The following is a 12,088-nucleotide window of genomic DNA, read 5'->3' on the forward strand; positions in this document are numbered from 1 at the left end:
TTCCTAACATCCTGTTCGCTTTTTTGACTGCCGCTGTGCACTGCGTGGACGTCTTCAGAGAACTATCCATGATGAGTCCAAGATCTCTTTCCTGATTAGCTGTGGCTAAATTAGCCCCCATCATATTGTATGTATAGTTGGCGTTATTTTTTCCAATGTGCATTACTTTACATTTATCCACATTAAATTTCATTTGCCATTTTGTTGCCCAATCACTTAGTTTTGTGAGATCTTTTTGAAATTCTTCACAGTCTGCTTTGGTCTTAACTATCTTGAGCAGTTTAGTATTGTCTGCAAACTTTGCCACCTCACTGTTTACCCCTTTCTCCAGATCATTTATGAATAAGTAGAATAGGTTTGGTCCTAGGACTGACCCTTGGGGAACATCACTGGTTATCCCTCTCCATTCTGAAAATTTACCATTTATTCCTACCCTTTGTTCCCTGTCTTTTTAACCTGTTCTCAGTCCATGAAAGGATCTTCCCTCTTATCCCATGACAACTTAATTTACATAACAGCCTTTGGTGAGGGACCTTGTCAAAGGCTTTCTGGAAATCTAAATACACTATGTCCACTGGATCCCCCTTGTCCACATGTTTGTTGACCCCTTCAAAGAACTCTAACAGATTAGTTAGACATGATTTCCCTTTACAGAAACCATGTTGACTTTTGCCCAACAATTTATGTTCTTCTGTGTGTCTGACAATTTTATTCTTTACTATTGTTTCAACTAATTTGCCTGGTACTGACGTTAGACTTACTGGTCTGTAATTGCCAGGATCACTTCTACAGCCCTTTTTAAATATTGATGTTACATTAGCTATCTTCCAGTCATTTGGTACAGAAGCTGATTTAAAGGACAGGTTACAAACCATAGTTCCATAATTTCACATTTGAGTTCTTTCAGAACTCTTGGGTGAATGCCATCTGGTCCCGGTGACTTGTTACTGTTAAGTTGATCAATTAATTCCAAAACCTCCTCTAATGACACTTCAGTCTGTGACAATTCCTCAGATTTGTCATCTACAAAGGACGGCTCAGGTTTGGAAATCTCCCTAACATCCTCAGCCGTGAAGACTGAAGCAAAGAATTCATTTAGTTTCTCCGCAATGACTTGATTGTCTTTAAGTGCTCCTTTTGTATCATGATCATCCAGGAGCCCCACTGGTTGTTTAGCAGGCTTCCTGTTTCTGCTGTACATAAAAAATATTTTATTACCTTTTTGAGTTTTTGGCTAGCTGTTCTTCAAACTCCTTTTTGGCTTTTCTTACTACATTTTTACACTTAATTTGGTAGTGTTTATGCTCCTTTCTATTTACCTCACTAGGATTTGACTTCCACTTTTTAAAAGATGCCCTTTTATCTCTCACTGCTTCTTTTGTGGTTGTTAAGCCACAGTGGTTCTTTTTTAGTTCTTTTACTGTTTGTTTTTTTAAATTTGGAGTATACATTTAAGTTGGGCCTCTATGGTGTCTTTGAAAGCTTCCAGGGATTTCACTCTAGTCACTGTACCTTTTAATTTCTGTTTAACTAACCTCCTCATTTTTGCATAGTTCCCCTTTCTGAAATTAAATGCCACAGCTGCTGAGGTGTTCTTCCCACCACAGAAATGTTAAATGTTATTATATTATGGTCACTATTTCCAAGCTGTAAGTCACCAAGAAAAATTCTAGTTGTCAGTTTCTTAAAATGGTGACGGTAGCTTGTGTCAAACTCCTTGCAGCCAATACAGTAAATAAAATGCCTTGTGTTAACTGCAAAATGGAAGTGGGCTGACCAGTTTTGCAAAACCTCCTACTTCAATTGTGATTTTACAAAATAACAGATAATTGGGTAACAATACAAAAGTGTGGGAGGTATTTTTTTTTATAAAGTAAAAAAACTGTAACTGTTATAGTTACCTCTTGGACCAGATACTGCGCTCCACTCAGGACTAAATCGAGAATTGCCTCTCCCCTTGTGGGTTCCTGTACCAGCTGCTTCAAGAAGCAGTCATTTAAAGTATTGAGAAATTTTGTCTCTGCATTTCGTCCTGAGGTGACATGTAGCCAGTCAATATGGTGATAATTGAAATCCCCCACTATTATTGAGTTCTTTATTTTGGTAGCCTCTCTAGTCTCCCTTAGCATTTCATAGTCACTATCCCTGTCCTGGTCAGGTGGTCGATAATAGATCCCTGCTGTTATATTCTTATTAGAGCATGGAATTACTATCCATCTATGGAACATGTAGATTCATTTAAGATTTTTACTTCATTTGATTCTACATTTTCTTTCACATATAGCGCCACCCTTCCCGCGCGCGCCCCCTTCCTTCCCCCTGCATGAGCTGTTCTGTCCTTCCGATATGTTTTGTACCCCGGAATGATTGTGTCCCATTGATTGTCCTCACTCCACCAGGTTTCTGTTATGCCTATTATATCAATATCCTCCTTTAACACAAGGCACTCTAGTTCACCCACCTTATTATTTAGACTTCTAACATTTGTGTACAAGCACTTTAAAAACTTGTCACTGTTTCTTTGTCTGCCCTTTTCTGATGTGTCAGATTTTTTTTTATGTGAATGTTTCTCATCTGATCTGGCCCATACTTTATCCTCTTCCATCCTCTCCTCCTGACTAAAACCTAGAGAATCTCTATCAATAGATTCTCAATGTGTAATGCACATTGGAAAACATAGTCTCAACTATACATACAAAATGATGAGGTCTTAATTAGCCATTATCACTCAAGAAAGACATCTTGAAATCCTAATGGATATTTCTCTGAAAACATCTGCTCAGTGAGCAGTGACAATCAAAATAGCTAACAACGTTAGGAACCATTAGGAAAGGGATAAATAATAAGACCGTAAATACTATAATGCCACTACATAAATTCATGGCCATGCCCACACCTTGAGTACTGTGTGCAGTTCTGGTTGCCACATCTCACAAAAATATATTAGAATTGAAAAAATATGGAGAAAGGCAACAAAAATGATTAGGGGTATGGAGTAGCTTCCATATGAGGAGTGATTCAAAAAATTGGGATTGTTCATCTTGGAAAAGAGATAACAGGGGAAATATGGTGGCAGTCTATAAAATCATGAATGATGTGGAGAAAGTTAATAAGTGGTGTTTAGCCCTTCACATAACACAAGAACTAGGGGTCACCTAATGAAATTAATAGGAAGCAGGTTTTGAACTAACATAAGGCAGTACTTCTTCATACAAGGGACAGTCAACATGTAGAACTCGTTGCCAAGGGCTGTTGTGAAGGCCAGAAGTATAACTGGCTTCAAAAAAAGAATTAGGTAAGTTCATGGAGGTTAGGTTTCTTAGTGGCTATTCAGCAAGATGGTCAGAACACAACCCTATGCTCTGGATGTCCCTAAACTTTTGCCAGATGCTGGGAGTCGATAACAGGGCAGGGATCAGTGGATAATTGCCCTGTTCTGTTCATTCCCTCTGAAGTATCTGGTGCTGGCCATTGTTGGAAGACCGGATAGTGGACTAGATGGAACATTGATCTGACCAGGAATAGCCAATACACAAGATGCTCTTCAGCTCAGAGCTATTTTGTAGAGCTCAGAGAATACACTGAAAGGAGTGTATACACTGAGAGCTTCTGTTTGCTTGGTAAAGAGACATAGATAAATGAAAAATTCACTAATACAGCTGAATGTATATTATTTATCATGTAAACATGGTAACTGAGTTACATGTGTGCTGCTGTCTATTGTGTTTTGTGATAGAACTCAGCCAAAGTAATTTGAAACAATCAATTCCAGACATTCAGTTTTACTGGAGCTTAGCTATGTTTTAAAACTCTCATTCGCTATCTTATTTACATATACGCTCATGTGCTTGCCATTTTCTTGCTGCTGCTAGGTCCCAATTGCCCATATCCGTGATTACTTTACTTTATAAAAAAAAATACCTCCCACACTTTTGTATTGTTACCCAATTATCTGTTATTTTGTAAAATCACAATTGAAGTAGGAGGTTTTGCAAAACTGGTCAGCCCACTTCCATTTTGCAGTTAACACAAGGCATTTTATTTACTGTATTGGCTGCAAGGAGTTTGACACAAGCTACCGTCACCATTTTAAGAAACTGACAACTAGAATTTTTCTTGGTGACTTACACTAGAAAAACAATTTGGAGGGACTGTACATTGAGAAGTAGTAGTTTCCATATTGTAATATTAATTCTCAGCTTTTGGTAATACCAGTTTGTTTGCACAGAGTATATTATCTCGGAGCCAAATTCTGCTCCCCTTTCTTAAATTATGTAGCACCTGATTCCACAAGTAGTCCCATAGACTAGATTTAAAATGGAGCTACTTGCATAGTAAGGGACTAGTCAACCAGAGTAAAGGTGGCAGAATTTGATCCTAAATGGCTACTACAGAGTTTCCTACAAAATGAGCAGGAATATTTGTAAAATCTCTGTATATTTTACTATTGTGGTGCTCCTGTTCTAGTAAAAATAAATTATCTTAATGTATTTTTCTTAAATAACTGTAAACCAGTCTTTAAAATTCATGCAAAATTAATAACACCACTTAGGACCAGATTGTGCAACCTTTATTCTTACTGGGTTGCATTTGCACAAGTTAACCCCATTGAAGTCAATGGGACTACTTATATAGCAAGGTATGACTCAAGATAAGTAAGGGGTTAAGAATCTGCCCCTAAATTAATGATTTTTCTTTAGGTAGCAGCTGAATGCAAATCCAATGTAACTGTAAATTTAAATTAAAATACTCTGAATTCTCTTAATTTTGTGAAGCTGGAGTTACTTCACTGATTTGAATTAAGCTTGAAAATCTTACAGTCATTGTGGTTTGTATATTTTTAAGGGCAATAAAAACCTCTCTTCCTGTGTGTTAATGCAACAAGTGACTTACATACATTCCACTTGAATTTTCTTTGAAGCCTAACATATGCCACTGTGCAAGTATTGGATAACCTCTTTAAACCATTTGAGGAAAGTTGGGGAGTTTTTTACCTCTAATAAATGCATTTCTATTTTGCATAAAGGCATCAAAACACCATTGCCAAGGATTTGTACAAAGTTCAAGGCTTTTGCATTGCCACAAACATTCCTATAATTTCTGAAAGCATTACAACTATCTGCTGCAACTATCAACAAAAGTCAAACTATATTCTGAATCCTGAGCCAGGTTTTAATCCTTTAGGAATATTCTCTTCAAAATGTGGTCATAACAGGTATAACTTCATCTCATCAGCCTTTAACAAGGTTTCTGATAGCTAAGCTAGACTGAATCAAGCTGAAATATCTCACCTGTTTTGCTGTTTGCAAGTACCCTGAAAAACTAGTTTGTTTTACTCACATGTATATCTTGCTTTTATATTGCTTCTAGAAATGGTTCCTTTAGGTAATCTAGTGACTGTGTCAACTAGTCAGCATCTTCTGGTACATTTCAAGGGATGACAATTGCAGGAATGATCATGTTTGAGGGTGGCCCCCATTAGTTTAGTGGTTTAATTTAGTAGATGAACTATCCTGATTTGCCCAATGCATCTAAATACTAAAGCCTCAGAAATACCTGAAGATGACTCATGAGAAGGGTGGCGGTGCCTTGGCCCAGAGTAGAGCCAGGGCAGTAGCTGTTGTTGAGCTGCAAACTAACATGTCTAGACAAAGTTTTCTATAGGTGGTAATCATGAGTTAGCAATAATGAGTTCTCATATAAAGCTGCTAAAAATATATTCAGGAAACTGTCAGTGAATTGCAGAAAGCCACTAACAACCTTGAGGAGGTCATATAATGATGTCTGGAGACAGAGCTGCAGGAGGTTGCCATCTGAGCAACAAGAAATTGGACAGTGTGACAGAGAGCCTGGGAAGGGAAAAAATATGGTCTTCAGTAGGTTTTAATAATGAGAACAAAGCACCAGCTGTGGTTGAAAAATCATAATATTATCTTCATGCTTTCTCTTGTACAAGGGGAAATGAAGTCTTACAGAATAAAAATTCAGCCATGTCCGCAGTTATTCCTTTAAGGGTGTAACAAGGCTACCTTCTCTGCCTTTTGGACCACCACACACACAGGCTGAACGCTTTCTAAGGTTATAAGCACCCGTGTTTTATTTATTAGGTCCCCTCCACTAGTTCATTAGTACAGCCTTGTGCAGCAATATATAAGTGCACATAAACTTGCCCCTTAGCCCACTTTCTGTGGAGGGAGAGGGAAAGATCCAGTATCCCCAGGCTCCTGTTAGCCTCCCCCTTGCACTTCCTTGCTATCTTCTAACTTTTCCCAGCTCATGGGTTCATTGTTCTCATTAGGTTGTCAGCCTTCTGCCTAATTAAGTCATTGAGCACCCATCTCCCAATTAAGTCCACTCCAGAAGGAATGGTTTGTTAGCTCAGTAGAGTGCTGGGTCAGTACTGTCACAAAGAGGAAAAAGCATTTATCTCAGTTTTGTAATTCACACTTTTATCCTTCATTACTGGGTCTTTTCAATGACTTCGTACAGATAAACACTGTTCATCAATTTTCCTTTAAAAGTGACCTTCAAAGGGTTTTTTTAAACTGGGGGAGCTTGTGCGCTTTTTTTGTAAGACGCTATAATCACTTGGTATATGTCTTTTTAAACCTAGTGCTGGGAAGTGTTGCTCTTGTTTCCTGTGTGTTGTGCCAGTAAGTGTTGCCTTCACTGAGCCAGTGTATTTCAAGAATTATGACCAACTTTGACTTTATGCAGTAGTGAATCTGCAGTAAAACTGAAGGGAATAATTCAGATCTGAAAGTTATTGTTAAAACCTAACATTCTTTTGGTTGTGATTGGACAATGTTTAAAGCATTATAGACTTTCATGTTTTCATTGTAGGTTCAGATCTATGAATTGGAGGAGCACAAGATTGAAACATGGAGGGGTGAGAACACTTCTGTTAAGATCCATTGATGCCTCTTAAGGAAACTTAATCTCCGAAAATCGTGTTTTGGTTACTCATCTCTTAATCTGTCTCTTACTAAGATACTTGAATGAAAACAGGAAATATTTAGCGTTAGTCTGTTTGCTCACACTGTTTATTTTGCACTTGAAATAATAATCCTGTCTGTATTGGTGGTGGTGATGGTGATGGTGGTGGTAATAATAAACTCTAGTGAAAGAGGTCCTGTTTTCAGACTGACTTTCATAGAAGTTGTTTTTTGGTTTTTGGTTTTTTTTAAACACAAGTATCTTTTATATGAGTAAATCTTAAACTAACTTGTTTGGATCTTGGTGGGGTTATATACTGTACCTTCTCCCAATGACAGCTTCACAATCAATATTACAGTATCCTGCTTTGACAGTCACATTGTGAGCTATAACTAATCGTTGTGTGAGAGCTTGAGAAGGACTTTGTTAACTTCATGCCACTTAATGAACTGTTCCTAAATATAAACACTCTCCAACTGCCTATGACTTTTAAAATCTCTCCTACTGTTTTAAACGCACTTTGTGGAATGTAGCCATCGGTTGGTTGCTTGATTGCTTTTTCCAGATTTATGTTAACAAGTTGTGGTAGCAGTTTCAAATATATTTTTATAGTCATGCGCTAGTTACCTTTTAAAAATGGCAACTAGGAAAAGGAATTGTAAGCTAACATTTAATGATGTTGTGTGGAGATGATTGTCATACAACATTTTAACATCAGTTCATACCGATATAAAGGAGTCAAGCAAAAAATTGAAAATCAAATAAGTTGATTAACTTTATAATTTACAACTTAGTCTTCTAAAAATCACCAGCTGAAAGTTCTTAGTGTTTGTTTCTCATATATCTAAATATAAAATCCACCTTTGGTGCATGTGCACTCAAGATCAGCATGTTGGGGCCAGCTGACCCTTAGTTCCTCCTTACAACCCACCCAAGGCTGTGAGGAAGAGTGACGCTGCTTGTAGTTTCTCTTGCAAGCTTAAAACAAATTGTGTGTATATATAGTTATCTTAGTATAGGTCTTGGTATTTATGATAGATAGGTTTTAATAGGCAGGCGTGGCAGGTTTGTAGAAATTTTGGTGGTGCCCAGAACCTGCCCCCCAAACTCCGCCTACCCAAACTCTGCCCCCCACCTGCCTAAGGCTCTGGGAGGGAGTTTGTCTGGGGGGAGGAGGTCTGGGGTGTAGGCCTTGGGCTGGGGCAGAGGATTGGGGTGCAGGCTCTGGGAGGGCGTTTGGGTGCAAAAGGGGTGAGAGGTTGGGCTCTGGGAGGAAGTTTGGATGGGGTCTGGGGTGCAGGCTCTGGGATGGAGTTTGGGTGCTGGGTGCAGGCTCTGGGCTGGGGCAGGGGGTGGGGGTGCAGGAGGAGGTGAGGGGTGCAGGCTGTGGGACGGAGTTTGGGTGCAGGCTCTGGGAGGGAATTTGGGGGCAGGAGAGGGTGTGTGGGATGGGGTAGGGGTGCAGGCTCTGAAATAGAGTTTGGGTGCAGGCTCTGGGCTGGGGCTAGGAGGGGGTGTGTGGGAAGGGGGAGGGAGTGCATGCTCTGGGAGGGAGTTGGAGGTAGGAGGGGGTGCAGGGGTGGGGCTCGGGGGTTCATGATGCAGGAGGGGGCTGGGGCAGAGGGTTAGGGTGCTGGGGAATAAGGGCTCTGGCTGGGGCCAATGATGAGGGGTTTGGAGTGTGAGAGGGGCACAGGGCTAGGGGAGAGGGTATGGGTGTGGGGGGGGGGTGAGCGCTCTGACTGGGAGTGTGAGCTCTGGGGTCGGGCTGAGGAGTTTGGGGTGCAGGCAGGCTGCCCCGGGGCTGGGGCCAGAGAGGAGGACTTCCCCCGGCCCTCTCCCCGCCGGCAGCAGTGAGCTCTGGGGGAGGGGCCCCCTTCTCCCTCCTGGCAGCACACTCACCCTGCACCACTGTCACTGCACGTGCTCCTAGGGCCCCTCTCAGGTCCAGGAAGCCCCCTCGCCTCCCTTGGGGTGGGGGTGGGGCTGCCATGACATGTGAACCTCCTCCCCTGCTGCTGCTCCTCACTGTAGCCTCGCTGGGGGTTAGGGATGGGGCTTGCCCCTTGCCCAGGAGCAGTGATTACGGGCGGGGGAGCCCCCTGGTGCTGGTGGAGGGGCCTACTGGAAAACGTAAGGGTCAGAGGTGGAAGGGCAGGGTAAGGGCAGCCTGCCCTGCCACTAGTGGGTGGGGGGGCACTAGGACCCTGCGGTGGCAGTTGATGCCGGGAACCAACAGAGCAGAGTCAGCCTGGAGCTGCAGGGGAGAGGCAGGGACGCTCTGGGACCCAGGGAGGGCGCACAGGGGCAGCAAGTGGGGGCCGGGGGACATTCAGCGGGGGGGCAGCAGGCGGGGCCCGGGGAGAGACCCGGCCCCAAACATTTGTGGAGCCTGGGCCCTGAATATTGCTGGAGCCCGGGCATCACCAGCCCATACAACTTGTCGCCCCTGTTAATAGGCTTCTGTTCTGGGTAATAGTGCTTTTCATTGCCTGGTACCAAGCTACAGCCCTTATGGTTGAGCAAAAATATCGGTGGTGCAAATATTGCCCATCTTGTGAGGTGGCTGTGTCCCTCAGTGATGGATATACAAGATGCCTGTTATGCCTGAGAGAGGGGCATATTACTGACCCACGCACTGTTTGTCAGTCATTTTCTAAACACACTGAAAAGGTGAGAAAGACAGGGCTGGCTCTAGGATTTTTGCTGCCCCAGCAAAAAAATTTTTGCCCACCCCCGCTTTTTTTTCGTCTCCTTCCCAATGCCTTTCCTAAATCCCCGGCCCCACCTCCTCCCCTCGGCGTGCCGCATTTCCCCCCACCCCCATTGCTTCCTGCGGCTCCTACCCTGCAACCGCCCGCCCTAGCTCACCTCCGCTCCGCCTGCTCCCTTGAACACGCCGCCACTCCACTTCTCCCCCCTCCATCTCAGGCGAGGGAGAGGCAGCGCATTCAGGGGTGCAGGCGGAGCGGAGGTGAGTGAAGGTGGGGGGGGGGGGAGCGCAGGAAGTAACGGGGAGGGGGGTAGAGGAACCACTCCCCACCCCAGCTCTCCTCCGCTCCACTACCGCCACCTCCCCTGAGTGCGCCACTGCTTGGCTTCTCCCTTCCTCCCTCTCAGGCTTGCCACGCGAAAGGGAGGTGGGGAGAAGCGGAGCAGCGGTGGCGCGCTCAGGGGAGCAGGCGGAGGCAGAGTGGAGGGAGTAGAGGCGAGCTGGGGCGGCAGGGGCACATTTCTAGGGGAGGCATGGCCGGCGCCGGAATGCCACCCCTAGAAATGTGCCACCCCAAGCACCTGCTTGTTTTGCTGGTGCCTAGAGCCAGCCCTGGACTCACCTAAAAATTTTATCTGCTGGACAAATCAATGAGATCTGCCTCTGATCCAGGTAAACGAAATTTACCCAGATCTGAGAAGTCTTCCACCAGAAGTACCCAATAAGTGTGGATGTAATGGCCAGCTCTAGAACTCCTCCTCTGAAGCATTCTTCTGCTGCTATTATTAGCAAGTCCTCTTGAATGACTGATTGGGTAGGATACAGCACCACTCTTAACAAGGAGTAATGGTCTCAAGTTACAGTGGGGGAGGTTTAGGTTGGATATTAGGAAAAACTTTTTCACTAGGAGGGTGGTGAAACACTGGAATGCATTACCTAGGGAGGTGGTGGAATCTCCTTCCTTAGAGGTTTTTAAGGTCAGGCTTGACAAAGCCCTGGCTGGGATGATTTAATTGGGGATTGGTCCTTCTTTGAGCAGGGGGTTGGACTAGATGACCTCCTGAGGTCCCTTCCAACCCTGATATTCTATGATTCTATAGAGCATATATACAGGTCTTCATGTTAGGAACCTTGCAAAAAGGCATAAATCACCTCAGCCTTCCTGGTACAAAGCTGGAGTTGGGATCCCCTGTCACCCAAAAAGAATCTGTACACCAGTACCAGATAAGGAGCACCCTCAAAGCAGTCTCCCATATGCACTCCATGGCACTGCCTTTGGAACGCTCAGTACTGACATCAAGGCTTTTACTGTTCCTGTACCAGTGACTTCCTAACTTTCAAAATTGTTGCTTCTGGTACTAACTGTCTTGAGACAGAGATTCACTATACTCGGGGGAGGGCAAGGGGAGAAGGGGGAATCTACTTTTGTCTGCCCTCCCTAAGTCACAGTTGTTACCTTTGGTTGTGGAGATTCCCTTATCGGTATGCAGCACTGACATTTCCTCAGTACTGAGTAGGTCTTCTGTATCATCTAAAGATTTTCCTAGATCAGGCCCTGGGATGCCTCCCAAATCAGATCCGCTATTGGAAGAAAAGTGTTCTTTCTTATCCACTTCAGACCACACTGGGGAGGGTTCATTCACATACTCCAAGATCTCTCTTATCTGACCCTTCTACATCCAATAAGGAGTCCAAGGATCAAAATTTACCCTAGTAGATGTAGGGGATATAAGGAGAGAACCTGGTACCTTCCCTGTAGCCCCCAACTCATTTTGCTTATAGCTGTCATTCGTGGCCATTGTGGGCACCATGGGGCTTACATCACACCAGAAAACCTTCCTCTGCCACCTCCAGGGCCCATCTCCCTCCTTGAAGGTCCAACAGCGTTAGCACTCCCAGATGTCACTTGCTGATCCTCAACTATTACAAGTTTCTGATGAAAAAATAATCAGTCAGCTGAACTTGCCCCTGCTGCCATTTCATTGTCATCCCCTGACAAAGCTATGGTCCCATCTATTCCATCACCCCAACAGCTACAAGGCTTTTCAGGACCTTCTTTGTCAGATGGCAGAGCTGTTAGGCATTACAGCTGAGTTAGTGCAAGAGAAATCCCATAAACAGTTACACATCCTGTGCACCTGAAGGCCAGATAGACTCTCTGTGCCACATAGGGAAGTCTGTTATAACATGCACAGTGCTTATGGCAGACTCCTACATCTGTTCCACTGAAATCTAAAAAAGGTAGAGAGAAGGTACCAGGACTATCCTCAGGATTTCAGTATTTTTACTTTCCTCCCACATCTAGATCCCTTGTAGTAACTGCTACCCAAGAGAGCCCAAACCAGCAAAGCTCCAAGGCAACACATAAGGAAAAACAGTCCAAGCTGTATCTCTTCGGAAGGAAGAGCTATATCATTGCCAGCCTCCAGTTTAGATAGC

General features: G+C 43.7%; 1 protein-coding gene across 9 annotated transcripts in view; it reads left to right on the forward strand.

Moving 5' to 3' along the window:
• The window catches only part of PRKAG2 (protein kinase AMP-activated non-catalytic subunit gamma 2), a 384,594-nt gene that overhangs the window by 342,957 nt on the left and 29,549 nt on the right, over positions 1–12,088 (forward strand). For all 9 annotated transcript variants that reach the window (XR_005224094.2, XM_037891127.2, XM_037891130.2 and 6 more), the window contains one exon: positions 6,844–6,889. Coding sequence is in view for 8 of the 9 variants with exons in the window: in XM_037891127.2 (XP_037747055.1) it covers positions 6,844–6,889 (46 nt within the window). In the remaining variant the exon portion in view is untranslated. The remainder of the gene's footprint in view (positions 1–6,843; positions 6,890–12,088) is intronic.

The sequence above is a fragment of the Chelonia mydas genome, chromosome 2, assembly GCF_015237465.2.
Source record: "Chelonia mydas isolate rCheMyd1 chromosome 2, rCheMyd1.pri.v2, whole genome shotgun sequence".
Classification (NCBI taxonomy): domain Eukaryota; kingdom Metazoa; phylum Chordata; order Testudines; family Cheloniidae; genus Chelonia; species Chelonia mydas.